The sequence below is a fragment of the Lontra canadensis genome, unplaced genomic scaffold (assembly GCF_010015895.1).
Source record: "Lontra canadensis isolate GAN:19392208 unplaced genomic scaffold, GSC_riverotter_1.0 scaffold131, whole genome shotgun sequence".
Classification (NCBI taxonomy): domain Eukaryota; kingdom Metazoa; phylum Chordata; class Mammalia; order Carnivora; family Mustelidae; genus Lontra; species Lontra canadensis.
Genome location: NW_022631125.1, coordinates 1272666 through 1293207, shown reverse-complemented (window position 1 = coordinate 1293207; position 20542 = coordinate 1272666). Strand labels below are relative to the sequence as shown.

The 20542-nt window shown below is 37.7% G+C and overlaps 1 protein-coding gene across 13 annotated transcripts in view; it reads left to right on the top strand.

Annotated features, from left to right (window-relative positions):
- Positions 1 to 20542, top strand: part of CASK (calcium/calmodulin dependent serine protein kinase) — a 354889-nt gene that overhangs the window by 122613 nt on the left and 211734 nt on the right. For all 13 annotated transcript variants that reach the window (XM_032842480.1, XM_032842489.1, XM_032842484.1 and 10 more), the window contains exon 3: positions 7845 to 7950. In XM_032842480.1, the coding sequence (XP_032698371.1) occupies positions 7845 to 7950 (106 nt within the window). The remainder of the gene's footprint in view (positions 1 to 7844; positions 7951 to 20542) is intronic.

Sequence of the window (20542 nt, the reverse complement as noted above, 5' to 3'; positions counted from 1 at the left end):
AATTCTTCTTTAATTTCCTGGTTGACCCATTCATTCTTTAGAAGGATGCTGTTTAGTCTCCATGTATTTGGGTTCTTTCCAAATTTCCTCTTGTGATTGAGTTCTAGCTTCAGAGCATTGTGGTCTGAAAATATGCAGGGAATGATCCCAGTCTTTTGATACCTGTTGAGACCTGATTTAGAACCGAGGATGTGATCTATTCTGGAGAATGTTCCATGTGTACTAGAGAAAAATGTGTATTCTGTTGGTTTGGGATGAAATGTTCTGAATATATCTGTGATGTCCATCTGGTCCAGTGTGTCATTTAAGGCCTTTATTTCCTTGTTGATCTTTTGCTTGGATGATCTGTCCATTTCAGTGAGGGGAGTGTTAAAGTCCCCTACTATTATTGTATTATTGTTGATGTGTTTCTTTGATTTTGTTATTAATTGGTTTATATAGTTGGCTGCTCCCACATTAGGGGCATAGATATTTAAAATTGTGAGATCTTCTTGTTGGACAGATCCTTTGAGTATGATATAGTGTCCTTCCTCATCTCTTATTATAGTCTTTGGCTTAAAATCTAATGGATCTGATATAAGGATTGCCATCCCTGCTTTCTTCTGATGTCCATTAGCATGGTAAATTCTTTTCCACCCCCTCACTTTAAATCTGGAGGTGTCTTCGGGTTTAAAATGAGTTTCTTGTAGGCAACATATAGATGGGTTTTGTTTTTTTATCCATTCTGATACCCTGTGTCTTTTGATTGGGGCACTTAGCCCATTAACATTCAGGGTAACTATTGAGAGGTATGAATTTAGTGCCATTGTATTGCCTGTAAGGTGACTGTTATTGTATATTGTTTCTGTTCCTTTCTGATCTACTACTTTTAGGGTCTCTCTTTGCTTAGAGGACCCCTTTCAATATTTCCTGTAGAGCTGGTTTGGTGTTTGCAAATTCTTTCAGTTTTTGTTTGTCCTGGAAGCTTTTAATCTCTCCTTCTATTTTCAATGATAGCCTAGCTGGATATAGTATTCTTGGCTGCATGTTTTTCTCATTTAGTACTCTGAATATATCATGCCAGCTCTTTCTGGCCTGCCAGGTCTCTGTGGATAAGTCTGCTGCCAATCTAATATTTTTACCATTGTATGTTACAGACTTCTTTTCCGGGCTGCTTTCAGGATTTTCTCTTTGTCACTAAGACTTGTAAATTTTACTATTAGGTGACGGGGTGTGGAACTCTTCTTATTGATTTTGAGGGGTTTCTCTGAACCTCCTGGATTTTGATGCTTGTTCCCTTTGCCATATTGGGGAAATTCTCTCCAATAATTCTCTCCAATATACCTTCTGCTCCCCTCTCTCTTTCTTCTTCTGGAATCCCAATTATTCTAATGTTGTTTCGTCTTATGGTGTCACTTATATCTCGAATTCTCCCCTCGTGGTCCAGTAGCTGTTTGTCCCTCTTTTGCTCAGCTTCTTTATTCTCTGTCATTTGGTCTTCTATATCGCTAATTCTTTCTTCTGCCTCATTTATCCTAGCAATGAGAGCCTCCATTTTTGATTGCATCTCATTAATAGCTTTTTTGATTTCAACTTGGTTAGATTTTAATTCTTTTATTTCTCCAGAAAGGGCTTTATATCTCCCGAGAGGGTTTCTCTAATATCTTCCATGCCTTTTTCGAGCCGGGCTAGAACCTTGAGAATCATCATTCTGAGCTCTAGATCTGACATATTACCAGTGTCTGTATTGATTAGGTCCTTAGTCTTTGGTTCTGCCCCTTGTTCTTTTTTTTTTTTTGTGGTGAATTTTTCTGCCTTGTCATTTTGTCCAGATAAGAGTATATGAAGGAGCAAGTAAAATACTAAAAGGGTGGCAACAACCCCAGGAAAATATGCTTTAGCCAAATCAGAAGAGATCCCAAATCGTGAGGGGGGAGAAAGGGGATAAAAAGAGGTTCAGAAAGAAAAAAAAAAACAATTACAAAAAGAAAACGAATAAGGAAAAAATATAAAAAGGAAAAAATATATATATATTAGATAAACTAGTTAAAAACGTTAAAAAAGAAAAGGGTAAAATTTTAAAAAATTTAGAAGAAGAGAAAAAAAATTGAAAAAGAAACAAAAAATTAAATTAACTGCAAGGCTAAAGAATCATGGGGAGAAAGCCATGAGTTCCGTGCTTTGCTTTCTCCTTCTCTGGAATTCCGCTGCTCTCCTTGGTATTGAAACTGCCCTCCTTGGTAGGTGAACTTGGACCTGGCTGGGTTTCTTGTTGATCTTCTGGGGGAGGGGCCTGTTGTAGTGATTCTCAAGTGTCTTTGCCCCAGGCGGAGTTGCACCGCCCTTACCAGGGGCCGGGCTCAGTAATCCGCTCGTTTGCTTTCGGGAGCTTTTGTTCCCTGAGCACTCTCCGTAGAGTTCCGGAGGACGGGAATGAAGATGGCGGCCTCCCAGTCTCCGGCCCGCAGGAGCCGAGAGCCCTGGGCCCCTGACCGAGCCTGTGACCGGTTCAAGGTAACCCCGAGCTTAGAGCTCACTTCTCGGCTCTGTCTCTGTCCAATACCTGTAAGCTCTGCAACACTCAGACACCCCCGATCCTTCTGTGACCCTGCGGGTCCTGAGGCCACGCTGACCCCGCGTGGGCTTCACCCCAGTTAAGCCTCTGGAGTGATGTCCCTCAGCGGAACAGACTTTTAAAAGTCCTGATTTTGTGCTCCGTTGCTCCGCCGCTTGCCGGGAGCCGGCCCCTCCCGCTGCGGTCTATCTTCCCGTCGCTTTGGATTCACTTCTCCGCCAGTCCTACCTTTCACAAAAGTGGTTGATTTTCTGTTTCTAGAATTGCTGTTCTTCTTCTCTTCGATCTCCCGTTGGATTTGTAGGAGTTTGCCATCTTTACATAAGCTATCTAGCTGATCTCCCGCTACCTGAAGTAGTCTCAGCCTGCTACTTCTCCGCCATCTTGACTCCGGTCTCAACAACTTCTTCATCTCACTGAGCCCAGGGCTTCACTTTCCTCCTTGGTAAAATGGGAATTGGTATATTTATCTCACAGGGTTATTACAGTTATTAAACAAGGATTTATACAGGGACAGTTAAACTCTCAAATATTGTATTGAATAGTGTAAGGTCATTCAGTTAATCTGGAAGTGTACAAAGGGCAGGAGAAGTACAGTAAATGTTGACCACTGTTTTTGTGTTTGGTAGATTAAACAAGATAAAATAATTTAAAACCGCCAAATGAAGGACTTAGATTAAAAATAGTGAAAAAATTCCAGATTTAAGTTCTTAATTGATGGATTTGGATTGTTATAAGTAGAGTTTCCTTCTATGGAAATGTTTTTTAAAAACACATCTTCTGAGTTTAGAATCTTTATTGAATGACTGGATGCCTTTACAAATATCTGTGTAGGAAATGCAAGAGAACTCACTATGGAGAGAGGATGAGAATTAAAGGTGGTTTAGCTAGAGCTACACTGTTCCAGTTTGGTAGCCACTAGCTATGTGTGGCTATGAACCTTTGAAATATGGCTGGTCCAAATTTAGATGTGCTGTAAATCTGAAACACGACCAGATCTCAAAGACTTCCTATAGAAAAGAAACATATTTATAACTTTTAATATGATCATATGTTAAATATTACTTTGGATATATTAGATTGCATAAAATATGTTATTAAAATAAATTTCACCTATTTTTACTTTTTAATGTGACTACTGAAAAATTTAAAATTATGTATGTGGCTCACATTTTACTTCCGTTGGACAGTGCTGATCTGAAGAACAGCTCTCCTCAAGCTAACTCTTAAATTTAGATCCTTTCAAGTTCAGATATTGAGGTCAAGACTGCTACTCTAATACTAAGAATGTCAGAAATTGTTTCTTCAATCCTATTTGTAAATACCCAAATTAGTTTTGATCCATGGTCACATTAACTTGTTGCAGAATTATGTTACTCTGTAAGTGGCATCCGACTTTTAAAAGATAGTGTGAAGAATTCTAGCATAAGAACAACTAATAGTAGAATGAACAATACTTTCCAGGAAACTTCTTTTTATTTACTTTTTTAAGATGTTATTTTTAAGTAATGTCTACACCTAACGTGGGGCTCAAACCCACGACTCTGAGATCAAGAGTCAGTCACATGCTGCACTCACAGAGCCAGCCCCGCACCCTGGAAACTTCTTTTTAAAAGAGACCACCTGAAATAGTTTCCTTAACTCTCCCTTGCTTGAGGAACAGACTGGAGAGGTCAAGCCTGTGGGGCATAGTTGCTTTACTCTTGGATGCCCAGAGTTCTTAGGAAACGTAGTGGTGGTGGTAGTACTCATACACAGTAAGCGGATTGATTTAATTTAAGTGTGTTTCTCCAGTTACGGTCCGAAAACCAAATATTACTTTCCGTATTATTAGTGCCCCCTTTAAAGGGAAATAAATGGATTATTATAGGCACATAGTTAAGTATCAGGGCACTAAAAAATTATTTTTTAAATCTTTTAAATGTCAAGGATTACAAATTGCAGTTGAACAAATTGCAAAAAATACGAACTGAAAAGATACAAGGAACTGTGGAGAGAATTACCAGTCATTATGGACAGAGTAGCACTGGAAAGCAGCCATGGTGACTCGGTCAGGGCACTCACACGCATGTTCCGTGCAAATATCTCAGAGCAGTTCATCACAACCTCAAATCATTATCCCCTACTTTTGAATTCCTTGCTACTCTGCCTCATGAGTTGGTTCGTAGGAAAATGCTATTTTTAGTTTGCTATATCAGCAAGGAATTAATAGCACTTAATATATCTTTAATTCACATTCACATCTAAAACCAAGCATTCTGAATGTAATACTCCTGGAATCTACAGTTTGAATGCTTATATAATGCATTTGTATTTTTCAAACCATGATTTTCCATTTGCGCTACTTAGTATACCCATTTAATCGATATCTGAATTATGGAAAATGGTACCGTAATTATTCTAGATGTAAACCATCTTTTGCATCATTGCCCTTATAATTTCAAATATCTTTTTATGTTTAGTTTTGTGCTCTTCAGTGCTCTGCTCTTTAGACCCTAAAATGCTGGATCCAGTGATGTTTCAATGGCTTTAGTCTTTGAAGGGAGGGTCCGCAGCAATTGTGCCTTTGTTTCGAGGGTGGGTAGGTGATGAGAGACTAGGCCAGGAGCACGGTCAGCTGTATATCAAGCAGAACTGTGCAGGTCAGATGGCAGGGGTCTTTAGGACAGCCGCTTCTACTTGCCGTCCTTTGGTACAACAGACGTGGCACTGGCAAAGTGGGTATGAAAGTTGCAACAGGCTGTAGTTACATGAAAAGGGCAAAATAAAAATTAAAACTCCTGAGCTTTTTGTAAAATCTGGAGGCAGAACATTCTTGAAGAAGGAGAGAGAAAAAAAAAAAAAACGGTGCAGGTATCTGATTTATGTCTCCTGGCTTCAGCCTGGCTTTCCAGCAACACTTGTCAAAAGCCTTCCTCACAGTTACGACTTTTCTGCACAAAACCCACACCTGATTCACACCTCTCCTCTCCTGCAGGACCTTCCCAAGCACTTTTGGAGATGGAGACCATCTTTCATGTGCCTCTGGCCTCTTCCTTTCCCATGAACACGGATTTATTTATTTATTTTGAAGAGAGAGCGCACAAGCAAGTGGGGGGAAGGGCAGAGGGAGAGGGACAGAGAAAATCTCAAGCAGGCTCCCCACTGAGCACAGAGCTTGATACAGGGCTCCATCTCAGGACCCTGAGTTCATGATCTGAGCCAAAAGAACCACCCAGGTGCCCCCCACAGGCATTCTTTCGTGGGAATCCTAGCGCTGCCCCCTGAAGACGATTGAGTAGACTCTGCAGGCCCTGCACCCCCACTGGCCTACCCTATTTCATCTGAGGTGAGGAAGGCACCCGTAGAGGGTAATAGTCATCTGGCAAGTGGCAGACCCGGCCCCAGGTTTCCGACTGTAGATCCCGTGGGCTTTTCTCATCACTGCCACTTACACAGTGTTTTGTTTTTAAGCAGCAGCAAAAACAGAAAAATCAAACCTTCTTTAACTCTGCCATTCCTTTCCTACAGCCAGATTCTTCTGATTTGATCATGTCTAAACCTGGTATGGCATCATCGAAGGACTGCTGACTTTGGAATTGGACAGGCCAGGGCTCAGACCTAGCCATTGTGGTAGCTGTGTGATCTTGAACACATTTCTAAGCCTTGGCTTCCTCACCTGTAAAGTATCTACCTCTTAGGGTTGTTGGCTCAGCAAGGGTAATGACTCTATTAAGTACTTAGCCCAGTGAGAAACATGATACATTTTAATCTGTTATTACATAATTGTCTCCTGCATATGGACTTCAGACCTGACCTCTCCACAGAACTTGATCTTGCCCAGACTGCTAATGGTCTTTGGCTGACTCTTAAATAGCCTTTTCTTAGCCTTCTCCAACTGCTCATGCCTTGATTCCCTCTATTCCCTTGACTTTCTTAATATTGTATTATTAATTCTTCCTCCTCCAGTGGGTTCTCTTTTCTCTAATTTACTGACTTCCTCATCCTACTCTTACACAAGTCTTCTGTAGTTCGATCTACAACAATTGCTCTTATTGACAAAGCCAAGTTGAATTAATAAATCAGAGAGGAAATAACATTGTCTCTTTTGATTCATGTAGTACATCCTCATGCTTGGTTCTTCTTTACCTGTTTGCCTTTTACTTCCAATAATAAAAATGTCACATTGGATTTTATTCACCTGCAAACAGGTAAAACTCCAGTGCTATTGACACAGGAAGACTTTAGTTCTCTTGTTCCGTGTGGACATGGCAAGGGATATCTATGCCTAAAATGTGTTTGTACAATGATGACAATGGTGTGGACAGTTTTATTTTCCAAATAGTGTTCTGTAACTTACACAGTAGTCTTACCTACATTGTCTGAATTTGTTCTTCAAGATTACACCATAACTAGTGTCCTGAATTGTTAAATATGTTTTATAGATGATATAAAATAAATTTCTGACTTTGATGCTGGGTGGAAGCAGTGCCTTTACTGTTTAAATCATTTTGCCCTTTATTCCATGTAACTTCCCTGCTGTGTATCTGTAAATGCTAGATTTTTTTTTAAAGATTTTATTTATTTATTTGACAGAGATCCCAAGTAGGCAGAGAGGCAGGCAGAGAGAGAGAGGAAGAAGCAGGCTCCCCACTGAGCAGAGAGCCTGAGGCGGGGCTCGATCCCAGGACCCTGAGATCATGACCTGAGCTGAAGGCAGAGGCTTTAACCCACTGAGCCACCCAGGTGCCCCTGTAAATGCTAGATTTTTAGCTAAAGAATAGACAACATGTTCTTATCCACTTTAGGGCAAACTAAGAAAAAGAGGTACAATTCAAAACAGCAGATTGAGTTATTTATTACCAGATCAAGAAAGTTATAAATTTTGAGGCTTGATTATAAGGGTTTGGGGAAAGTATTCCCCAAATGTAAATGTAAATGCTATTTACATTTCTTATTAATAAGAGCTGGGGCTCCTGGCTGGCTGAGTTGGTGAAGCATGCAAGTCTTGATCTCGGAGCCATGAGTTCAAGCTCCATGCTGGGCATAGAGCTTAATTACTTAAATAAATAAAAATAAGAGCTGACTCTGTAATAGATAGATAGATAGATAGATATCAACTGGCAAAAATATGAAAAAGTTGTATCATCAAAGACTTTAAAGGGTAAAAAAGCTTAGTTTAAATGGGGGATTTCATCTCTTTAGTTAGAGAAGTCTTCATGTTACCATAGATCACATCCATTCATTCATCATTCACTCTGATTGTCTTTTGTTCTTACCTAACAAAGTATGTGCTGTGTTTGTTTTGCAGATCTAAAGCGGGAAGCCAGTATCTGTCATATGCTGAAACACCCCCATATTGTCGAGTTATTGGAGACATATAGCTCAGATGGAATGCTTTACATGGTTTTTGAATTGTGAGTGTACATTTTTATTTCCTTAAGGGTTAAAGTTTTAGCAGTGCTAGTTTGGGATAATGCTAACACTTTTTAAATTTAACAATAGTTGTGAGCTCATCTGTTTTAAAAAAAGTAACCAGAATAAAAGGATTATCTCATCTTAAGGTTCACAATGGCTGAGGAAGCAAAAGTTGGGCATATTTAGTTAACCTTCATTTTTAGTATACTTCAGAGACGAGGCTGTAGAAGGAATTCAGATGAATAGCAGGCCCCAAAATATACAATTCTGACCATAGGAGTCTTATTGAAGAGAAGTGGGATGGGAGTAGAGGTCTCCATGTTGGAAACCTCTCTGGCAACGAAAAACAAGTAACAACAGACTTCACTTCCTATTTTGATATAATTACCACATTGGCATATTAAGGAAATTCTGTAGATAACAGTGTATTTGATTTTAATAAACCACTTGACATGTTTGTCATAGAATTTTTGTCAGTAAGATGGAGAAATGTGAGCTGCGGATAGTATATCTGGGTAGTTTTGTAGCTAATTGGACAGCTGTGTCCAAAGAGACCGTATAAAGCTTTATGGGATGTTATCCTGTTCTTTCCAGAATTTTAATCGGTGACTTTGATTAGGATTTCTCACAAGGTGGTAATCGAGGCGTTGGCCAGGACTGGAGTCATTTTAAGACTCCACTGGGGATGGATTTCTTTCTCGGCTCACTCACATGCTTGTTGGCAGCGGCCTATTAGACAAGAGCCTCAGTTTTTCAGGAGCCATTGGCCTAGGCTTTCCCGGGCCTCTCCATTTGGAAGTCAGTTTAGTAACCTAATCTCAGAAATCACACACCATCACTTCTACCATATTCTGTTAATTAGAAGTAAGTCCCCAGATCCAGCCCACACGTAAGGCCAGAGTATTACATGAGGGTGTGAGCACCAAGAGATACTGGAGATCCTTGGGAGCCATGTCAGAAGCTGCCCCCTCCACGGCCCCCACTCCTTATCATGGAGGGCTGGCTCACACACTGAATTTCTAGATCAAAAAAAATTTTTTTATAGCAAAGGAGCTGAAACAAAAAAAAAAGGAAATTTAAGACCAATTAATACTAACTCACTCATTCAGTTATATAAGTGCAAGATCACAATAAGCTTAGTTGCAACTGCTTTGAAAAAGAGAAATGTTTTGAAAGGTAGTTGTTGTAACAGCTTTAAAAAAAGCCCTGAATGGAACCTTTGGCTACATTAATTAAGAACAGATAGTATTTAGAATGAAGCCGACACTCACACTGTTATTGTATACTACCTGTTCTCCTTAGAGTGTTCATAGTAAGCAGGACACTGGCATGCTGCCTGTAGGGGATAACAAGAGTGGGAAAGAGCCTACAAATTTTGCCCTAGAGCCATAGTGTTCAAAATTTTTGTTGACATACCTGCTAAAAGAATTTTGAAAACCATGTACCTCCTCACATACTTTTTGAGTTGATACATAAAAAATTCTATTGTGGGGCTATCATTTTTAGTGTTTTGTGTATTCTTTTAAATATATTTTCTTCAAAATGGTAGATCAGCACCTTTATCTCCTCCAGTTTATGGAAAATGTCTGCTGTGTGACCTAAATGGCAGAGCTAGTCATCATTGTCAAGCCAGTCAGCCAAATCAGACTCACTCTCTGTCAGAAAAAAATCTGCCTTCATTTTCCAAATAAAATTAAAGTGTTAATAGATATCCCTGTGCCAGTCATCTTATGATTGATTTTTAATTCTAAAATAGATAAGGCTTTGCCATGCATATACTGTCTGGATGAAATAAGGTGGCTGTTCTCGTTCTTTCTGAAGCAATGTTTTGCTCTCAAGAGTCTCTCCCTTGGGAGCTTTGCATTCCCTAGTTGTCTCTGAAGCTAGGCAGACTTTTCAGGTTGGGTGAGCAGTTCGTCTTTTGAGATGGGCTTGTATGAGTGGTGATATAAAAGGAAAACTCAGCAGACCGTAGACTTGTTTTTAGACAGATTAAATTATGGCAAGTGAAGAAATGGACATTGGTTGCCTTAAAAAGATCCTAATTCTCATATCTCATGGAAGGGCCTTGGGTACTCCGAGAGATTCCCAAATCCCAGTTTGAAGACCATGGAAGAGTTGTTGAAAAGACTGGGAAGCTTTAGTTACTCAAGTATCCACTGGTTTTCTTTTTCTGCGGAGAGAGTCCTCAGAACAAAGGCCATGGTAGAACATAATGGAAGTCTTCAGTTATTTAAAAAGGTGTCATATGTAAGAGGATTGTATGTTTGTTAAGTGTAGGGTCAGGGGCTGTAACTGGAATCAGTTAGCAGGAGGTCAGTTCCACCCCCAAGCAAGGAAGGCCCCTGTAGCAATCAGACTAAGTCAGTGAATGAAGCAGGCTGTCTCGCAGAGTACCAGTTCCGCACTAAAAATACCTTGAGCTCAAGCTGGACCCAGCAAGGAGGCTAAAGATAAGGGTTTGATTTTGGGCTCGGGAGGGCCACTAGCGTCCCTTCCAGTTTTAAGATGTTATCATTCTTTTTCAGTAACTTTCTCTGATTTAATTTATTCTTTATTCAAGAAATCTGTTTTTATCCGTATTTTTATTCACTGAGAAAATGAAAAAAAAACCAGTTTTGTCATATTCTCTAAAGTAATGAGCACAGAAAGCAAAATTTTAAGATTCACCTAAATTTCATCATGTTTGCTATTTGTTTCAATGGGGTCAAAGCAGTAGTACGGTAGAGAGAAGATAATCTTTGGTGTTATAAAACTTGGGTTACTGTCCCAGCTCCATCACTTTTACAGATTTTGTGACCCCAGCCACGCCATTTAGCTTCTCTGAGCCTCAGGGTTTTTTTTTTTTTTTTTAACCTTTAAAATCTTAATAAGGATTATCAGAACTAAACGGAAATTCATTTTGTAAAATAGTGAAGTATTCTACAGCTGGAAAGTATTGTTTCCAGGGGATTTAGCAAGTTAGTTTTAGTCTTTCTGTTAAATTCTGAGATTTTAGAGAGCTGATTTTTCGTATGATTCAGTCATGATTGAAATAACTCCTCGCTGCCTATGTATGGAGATAAGACTTCATTAAAGTTGCATATCTATTGGTCATCTCATCTTAGTGTTAACCCAAATCACAAGAACGTGGCTCTATAAATTAATTTTCTCAACTTTTTGTCTTGGAAAATTTCGATAAAAAGAGAATAGTGTGAACCTCAGTGCACCTGTCACCGAATTCAACGGTTATCAACATTTTGCCTTTTTTGTTCTGTGTAGCATTTACTGTTGTCTTTTCTTTTTTTTTCCTGGTGATTTCTAAAGGGATACCATGTCACCTATAAATATTCCTGTTTGGATTTATAAAGAAGGACTTGATGTATAGATATAGATAGATAGCAATCATAATAGTATAATCATAGCTAGCAAAATCAACAATCATCCCTTAATATTAGGTCACATTTGGTTGATGTTCAGTTTTCCCTGATTGAACATGAATTTTTAAAAGTTCTCTTTCTAAATTTACAATTATTTTATTAGCTCTGGGGATCTGGAAGTGGATTATGAATTCACAGTTAAAGTAACTTAGTTATTTCTCAAAAGGGCCAGAAACAAAATAGAAATATAAAATTGTTCTTTGTATCATTTTTTATAAATTCACCTCAACAGTTGTCCTTGTTCACTTTTTTGTGTTCTCTTTGATCTCCTGGGTTTAAACAAATGAATAAACAAAAGACCAATTTACTAGAAGATTTAAGGTCCTTTGGCTTAAAGAGCAAAGCAGTAAGTTTGTGTGTGCCTCCACCTACTGGCTAGGTAGGAGATTGTACAGTTGAAATGTAGACAAAGCTACTGCAGAATTCGTTCTGTGTTTCTGGCAGTAGTTGTAATGATCCCTGGTATCCACGGGCTCATTGCTCAGGTGATGGGTTATCCAGATCCATTTCCCAGTTTTAATGACCTGCCGCCAATACAGAGTAGACAAAGGGAAAACAAATGAAATAAGGTCAGTTGACTTTGCAATTTTTGGCTACTTGGAAACAGCTCTGATAATTTTGATGAAGAAAAAGAAATCAGTGACTTTCTTAATAGGTATTCGTATCTGCCTTTGCCATAGACTGTGTATAACCAACTGTCCTTTTTTTCCCCTTAAGCCAGTCATGAAATTACATGGCCCGATCAGGTTGCTTATGTTAGAAAACCCGTCGAACTCGTTGGTACCCATTTAATTACAAATGGTTTTAAGTTTAAAGCATATTCCAATTCAGAGACTCACAGAAGCAGAATTTTAGAGCCAGAAAAGATTAAAGCAGTAGATTTCAAAACTTAACATTGAAAAATCCTAAGGAGAGCTTGTCAAATAAGCTTGTACGCAGGCACCACCCCTAGATATTCATTTTCAATAACCGCAAGTCCCAAAGTGGGAGGAGGTCAAGAGATGATTGACCTTTAAAGTAGGGGCATTACTATTTAGAGACTGTGCTGTCATTTTCCCCCAACACACACAGTCGTTTGTTAGATATCTGCATGTGTTTGCACTAGATCCATTGCTTTGGGATCCATTGCTTTGGGATTACACTTAAATTTGGACTTGTCTACAATAGTTTGCTGAAACATATTTGAAAATATAGGTCCAATTTTGAAGATGGGGCTGTGTTGTGCCACACCCACTTAAATTAAATGTTTATTTCTAAGTAACACATCCTGGCTTGTCTTTTATAGTGTCTGATACTTGAGTTAAGCTGTAAATCCTAAATTGGCTGGCCGAGGAATTTTAATTACCTTATTATAGAATGATTACATATACCACAGGGAGACTTTTGTAGTAATTAAATATGGATTTAAAATACATGTGACATGAAAACAATAGTTTGTATCTTTTAAAATAATATTAGCAGTTTGTATTTTTGAAGCTCATGAGGAGATAGACTGATAGCTTTTTTATTTTTTAAATTTTATTTGTTTTTCCTTTTGGTCTGGTGTTTAAGCTTGGGGAAGGGAATATTTGTGGAATTCATTTATGCTGCTAAGGTAGAACTGATTTCTACTTACTAGCAAACTTGCCCAGGAAAGGAAAGTATATTTATTTCATATCGAGCAAGAAAAGTCTGGACTGTGGCATTGAAAATTATATGAAGATCTGTACATATTTTTAGAACTAGTCTGATCTTTTGCGGTTTTTTTGTTTTGTTTTTATGTATAATGATAAAAATGCTGTTCATTCATCAGCACATATTTATCAAACGCCTACATAAGTGCTGGGTAATAGGAAATGGTTGGAAAATATCGTTTGGTCCTAGTAAACATCAGAAACTTAATACTTAAGGTCATGCAATAAGATTCATGAGAGGATGTAGCTGGGTGCCTGTGAAGACCTTGGATAAATACCATTTGAAAGGAAAAAAGCTATCATCATAAACTTTTTAAAAAAAATTAAACATTTATCTGAACTAGCTTTACCACTAAATTAAATGTTTAGTTTTATATTAGTTTTAAGAACTATGTGTCAGGGGTCCCCCAAGACACACCCCCAGGTTTGTTGATTGACTAAGGAGGACTCCTAGGACTCAGCATCTAGTTGTAGTCACAACTGAGATTTATTGCAGCTCAGAGATTCTATAAAGCAAAATCAGCTAAGAGAAAAGGTATATGAGTTGAAGTCCAGGGGCAGCCAGGCACAGGCTTCCAAGGGTCTTCTGCCAGCAGCCAGTTGTAATAACACGTGTGAAATGTTGCCAGCCTGGGAAGCTCATTAGAGACTCAGCACCCAGGATATTTATTGGGAGCTGGTCATGTAGACACCCTCTGCCTGGCCAGTACCATCTTCCAGCCTCCCAGAGGGAAAGCAGGTGTTCGGGATAAATCATATTGTTTGCACAGTTTAGACACAGTGAGCCACGCTTTTCAGTTAGGATGGGAGGAACCCGTCCAAGTTGCCAGATGCCATTGGAGAGCTAACTCCATAGACAGGCCTTTCAAGCCCTTTCAAAAGCTTAGGCCTGCTATCTTAACTCAATTCTGCACAAACTAAAAACAGATAAATGGAATGGTTTTAAGTTGATTAGCTCTTGGATCTGCAAACAAAATATAATTACCTGTAAAGAAAATTGTGGAGTTTGGATTTTTTTAACTTTTAACTGTAATTACTGTATCATTTTGACATCTATTAACAGAAAAATGTAGGAATCCCAATTTTTCTATAAAACAAAGCCTAGATTGAGATGCTACAGTGTAGAATAAATTTTAATTTTTGAATGTGACATTAGAAAACAAACTACATTCTGATGTCTACTATTTTAGAAATGAATTTGAAGTTGTCACTCTGGTAAATTTTTTTGTATGTGAAAGCTGATCTTAGCCACTAAAAATAATTTTGAAATAAGTTTATATGCACATAAAATAAGAAAATTTAGTTAATTTTCCATTTTTGAAAGAAGTTTGTTCATTTAAAAATAAAAATTATAAGTAGTTTCTAGTATAAATAATCTTTACAATACACATACTTTGTACTGATTTAGAAATTGTGAAAAATTATAATAAAAATCATACCACTTAAAAAGTTAATCACAGTGAACATTTCAGAACATTTTCTTCTACTTATATTCATGATCACAGTTGCATTCATTTTATATATGCAGTTTTGTTTCCCAATTCTTTTCACTTACTAGTTTTAAGCATTTTGGTGTGCCATTAAATATTTTTTAGATACAGTAGTCTAATGGTTACATTAAGATATCTCAACTATATGCACATGCCATATTTAATGATTTCTTTATAGTTGGACATTTACACTGTTTTCCGTGTTAGAAGTAATGTTATGATTAATAATATTTTTGTACATAATTTCTGTTCACACTGGCTGATTGCTTTATTTCCTCAAAATAAGCTTTTAGAAATAGAATTACTGGGTGAAAGAGTGTATGGATACATACAAACACCTACATCACGTATTGATGTAACCTTATTTTATACAACCTGTTTCATTTAGAAAAGTGCATACACAGAGCTATACAGCTTAAGGAATTATTGTAAACTGAAGAACCATTACCTACAACCAGATCAAGAAATACAAATACAAACACTACCTATAATACTCTTAACCACAATCCCCTTCTTTTCTCAGATTACCTTTAATCTAGACTTCACCTCCTGCTTTCATGTCTATACCATCCATAGAGTATCCCTAAGTAATATAATTTCAGTGTTATCTGTCTTTTAAAATCTTTATTTAAATGGAATCATACAGCATATACTCTCTTTTGGTCTTTGATCCAGGTTGCTTTGTGCTCCTCTATCGCCGTATAGTATTGCAATGAACAAACATTCACAATTTACCTACTCGTTTTAATGTTACTCTGTATTTGGGTTGTTTGCAGATTTGGCTATTTTGAACGGTGCTGTTGTAAACAATCTTGTACATATATCCTGGGCATAAACCTAGGAGTGGAATTGATAGGTTTTAGAGTTTATACAACATCAGTTTTCCAAGATTATACCAACTTTATTTTCTAAAGCAGATGTATCAACCAACCCTTTACCTATGGTATTTACCTCTCCTAAGGTGATTCAAGTCCTGGTTTTCCTAGCACTGCCCCTGGCACTGCCCCTGTTTAAAAACCTGTCATTAGTCCTTATTAACAGCGCTCTCCTTTTTTCTCATGATTATTTATTGCCTGTGTTGCACACTCTTGCTGATACTTGGCAATGTCAGTATTTTTAATTTTTGCCACTTGGTGTATAGTGCAATCTCATTGTGATTTCTCCTGATTACTCTTCCCTAATGGCAACTGTGTGATGTATCTCTTCATTCTTTTAATGGTACCTTTGGATTAACAGAAATTTGTAATTTTTTTAAAAGATTTTATTTATTTATTTGACAGAGATCACAAGCAAGCAGAGAGGCAGGCAGAGAGGGGGGGGAAGCAGGCTTCCCGCCGAGCAGAGAGCCCGAAGCGGGGCTCGATCCCAGGACCCTGAGATCATGACCTGAGCTGAAGGCAGAGGCCCAACCCACTGAGCCACCCAGGCACCCCAGAAATTTGTAATTTTAATACAGTCCAATTTATCAGTTTTTTTCTTTTATGGTTACTGTTTGGCTCTTGTTTAAGGAATGTTTACTACTCTGAGATTGTGAAGATATCCTCCTGTGTTTTATCATCCATCTGAAATTAATTTGGAGTACGCTCTAAGGTAGCAGTCCAATTTCATTTCTTTCTGTGTGGATATTCAGCAGTCTCAGCAAAATTACTGAAAAGACTGCTCTGCAGTACCACTTTTGCCATAGATCAAGCACCTATACATGTGTGACTGTTCCCAGGTTCTGGTCTGGTCAATTAGTATATTTCTCTGGCATTGTGCCACAGCAGGCTGGTTATCTTATTAACTATAGCTTTGTATTAAGTTCTGGTAACTAATAGATCAGGGCCTTGTACCTTGCTCTTCTTCGGCCAGTTCTTGAGGGATGTACTTCTCCACCTTTTCCGTATACATTTTAGAAACAGGTTATCTGTTTACACACACACACACACACACACACACATCATTATTGGGATTTTGCCTTCAATTATTGTATCAAGTCTATAACAGCTTGAGAATAATTGACATGGTTACAATATTGAGTCTTCCAATTCATGAACATGGTGTCTATCTTCCCATTTATTTAGATCTTTGATTTCTTTCAATAATGTTTTATGCTTTACTCTGCAGAGCTTATATACACATCATTTGATAGATTTGTTCTTAGGGATTTGTTTTTAAAGGTAGATCTGTCTCTCTCATCTCCTTTCTCTTCCCGTCCTTCCTTGTATTAACTTTATATTCCTTTCTATTCATCAAGCTGTATCAATCCCAATAATTTATCTGTAGAATCACTTGGATTTTCTGCGTTTCTGATCATATCATCTGTGTATAAGGAGGATTTTGTTTATTCCTTTTCCATTCTTACACATTTTTCTTTTTCTAGCCTTTACTGCAATAGATTAAACATGCAGAACAGTGATGATAGCATTTATCTTTATTTCTGATCACCATGAATGGATGGTGAATTTTATCAAATGCTTTTTTTCCTGCATATTTTGCAATGATCATATGACTCCTTTGATCTGTTAATGCAGTGAATTTCATTGAGCCTTCGGCTAACCAAACTTGGTCATGATGTATAATCCTTATATTCCCTTTTATGTATTTCTAGATTTGGTTTGTTTGTATATATGTTTTAGACGTTTTATATCTATATTTGTAGAAAGATTATACTATAATTTTCTTATCCTGTCCATACCAGGTCTTCATATCTAGATTGTGCTAACCTCATAAAATGAGTCGGGGAGTGTTCTCTGGTCTTGCTTGTCCTGTTCTCTTTATGATTGGTAGAACTCGCCTGTAGACCCATTCAGGCCAGACTTCTTTTGTGAGAAGGGTTTTCATTTCTGATTGAATTCCTTAACTATTTATAGGAATATTTGGTCTTCTATTTACTACCCTCACTTTGAGTGAATTGTATTTTGCTAGGGATGAGTGAATTCTATTGAAGCTTTTTAAACAATTTTGGCACAAATTGGTCCATAATATCTCTGCATTTCCATTCTTTAGGAATTTGTGCCTCTTCTTTTTCCTTCTCAGCCTTGCTAGCTATTTGCCAGTTTTATCATTCTTTTAAACAATGATTTTTAGCTTTGGTAATCCTTTTCGTTGCATATTTATGTTCTGTTTCAGTAATTTCTGTTTGTTGTTATTTTCGGCCTTCTACTTTGGGTTTAATTTTCTAGAGGTTGTTTCCCCCCTTTTAAGATTCAACCTTTTTGTACCCATAGGTTTTAGATGTGTCTTGTATTTAAAGGCATATACTTTTTTAAATTCTAGATTCTTAATCTTTGTCTTTTCATTGGAGCATTTAGTACATTTACACTTCATGATATTTGGGGATAGTTGACTTACATCTGTGGTATTCTTATGTGCTTTCTATTGTACCTCCTATTATGTATTTCTTTTTTTGCTTTCCCTGACTTATTTGGGTCAATTGAATATGTTTTATCATTCTGTTTTTCTCTATTAATTTGGAAATTTAAGTATTCTCTTCTTTTATCTTAGTGTGTACCTCAGGAATTACAGCACAGCTCCTGATGCATCATGCTCTAATATTGATACCGTGGGTGTCTTCCTGAACAGGACAAGCGCTGTAGAACGCATGAATTTGATGTAATGCCCCTCCTTTGATGCACAGGCTGTTGTTTTCACGGATTTATATTTGTGTGCATAAATATGTAAGACACATGTATTTACATCACTCCAACTTCTGTTATTATTAATTTATATTTACCCCCACACTTGTCCTTTCTTTGTTCATTATTCTTCCAGCATCTCTAAGGTTTTATCTGGATTCATTTTCCCTGTGTCAGTCTGCTGGGTGCAAACTCTCCATTTTTATGAGTTTCAGAATTTCCTTCTATCCCCCTCAGTCTTGAAGGATATTCACTGAGTAGAGAATTCTAGGTCGGCTTTTTCTCTCCGTTAGATACCATTCTCCTGTCTTCCGGCTTCCATTGATGTTGAAATTTAGGTAGCAGTCTGTCACTAATCTAAGCATGATCTCTGCTTCACAGGTTATTAAAAAATGTTTTCTTCATCTTTCGTTTTCTTTGTGGGGTGTGTGCATGCGTGTGGGTGTCTTAGTCCTGCCTTCGATTCTTCAAGTCTCTTGAATCAGTGTACTGATACTATTTGTGGTTATGGGAAATTTTCAGCTGTTATCTCTTTAGATATTGCCTCTGTGACTTCCTTCCTCTCATCACCTTTGTGACCCAGTTAGGCATAGACACAGGTGTACCTTATGGTATGCTCTATATCCTCTCCCTTCTTTTCAGTATTTTGCATGTTTTTCTTTTGAAAATTTATATTACTTTTATTTTCTTGCCAAAAAAATTCAAGCTCAGCTGTTATGTTCTGGGGCATAATAAGCTTCATTATTTGATAAACTGTGCTGGACAATCTCACCATAAGAAGTCCCTGTGGGTTTGCCTTTATTGTCTATCATTTTTGCTGGGTCTTGATCAAGATCTCTTACCCTTCAAGTACCAGATTCATTTTGACTGTATGTTGGAAATAATTCCAAAAATCACTGGCCTAGAATGACACTTTCTTCCCCCCTCTCTGGTGGAGAGAGGACTTTCATTTGCTTCTACTAGGCACCTTTAGGCACTAACAGTTTGGGACCATCTTAAGGTTTAAGGCTTATATTTTTAAGACCCCTCAGAGATCAAGCCAGATTGCAAGTATGTGAAGGGGCTGGGCTGATTATTTCTAGTTCATCCCTAGCTCTTTAGGGTTTTAGCTCCAGGTCAAAGAGTTAATTGTGAGATTCCTTGGAATTCTGACCCCTTTTCTCTTAAAGATCTGTCCTATAAGCAGATGTCCCCAGGGCAAGGACTCTGACCTTGTCCCCAGGGTAAGGACTCTTACCTTTCTGGGTTCCCATTCTTTCCCAGATTTTAGCCAACATTCCTGACAATTTGGTTAGTACTTTGACGCTTCCAGAAGTTGTTTATCCCACTTTTTTTCTTGTCTTCAATGGGAGACATCACCTAGCAGATGTCAGCAGTGCAGTTAAAACTTCTTTTACATAGTATCTTATCATTCTCCACACAGATTGTACCAATTTGTATTCAAACCAGTGATAGAGGACAGCACCCATGTTTACATTTTGATAAGTGGAAATGATGTTTTTGTTTAATTTGCATTTGTTTTGTTACTAGCATGGTCAAATATTATTTTAAGTATGCTTACCCATTTCTTTTCATCCATTCACTTTCTTTAGTTTTTTGCCATTTTGTAAGAATTTTAGTATTTACTAAGGATATTAACCCTTTTCATATATTTGCAAATATTTTCCCTATTGAATTTTGCCTATGGTATTGGATTTTTTTGTGTTGATTTTTTAAATAGGTAGAAGTTTACATTCTGTCAGAAAAAAGTTACAAATAAGAATGAAGATGGTTACATGTGCACGGATTAGTACACACATGCATTTCCTGGCTCTGCCCGCTGGGAGGGTCCAGAAGCAGTGAAACTGTAATAGTAATGAGCACACCCACACCCAGATCCTCATTTCTTATTTTTTTTTAAGATTTTATTTATTTATTTGAGAGAGAGAACAATCTTCATTTCTAAGTATCATTCTCTGTTAGAAGAGCCAAGGGCTCCTTGGAGAGATGATGACTCCTAGGACTGGGGCAGAGAAAATAGAAGATGAGCCCGGAGTATTTTATATAAAGTGTCTGAAAGGAAGGAAATGCTCAAAAAAAGAAAAAAAATAGAGTGATATCAAAGAGTCACAGGAGCCAACCTGAAAGAACTCCCAGTGGCCAAACCTGGAACAATTTGGGCAACAAAATAACATAGTATTGGATTATAACGCAGAGTATAAAATACATATCTATGAGTTCATACTGGTATACATAAATTATTGAATAAATTAACAATGGGAGGAAAGAAACAAATCTTCCTTACAGAATTCCAAACAATATATGTAGCTACTACTCCCCTCCCCCAGATGGAGATAATCCCCATCCTTCCTTCAATGGGGCCTGGATGTGATGACTCAGATTCAAAGAACAG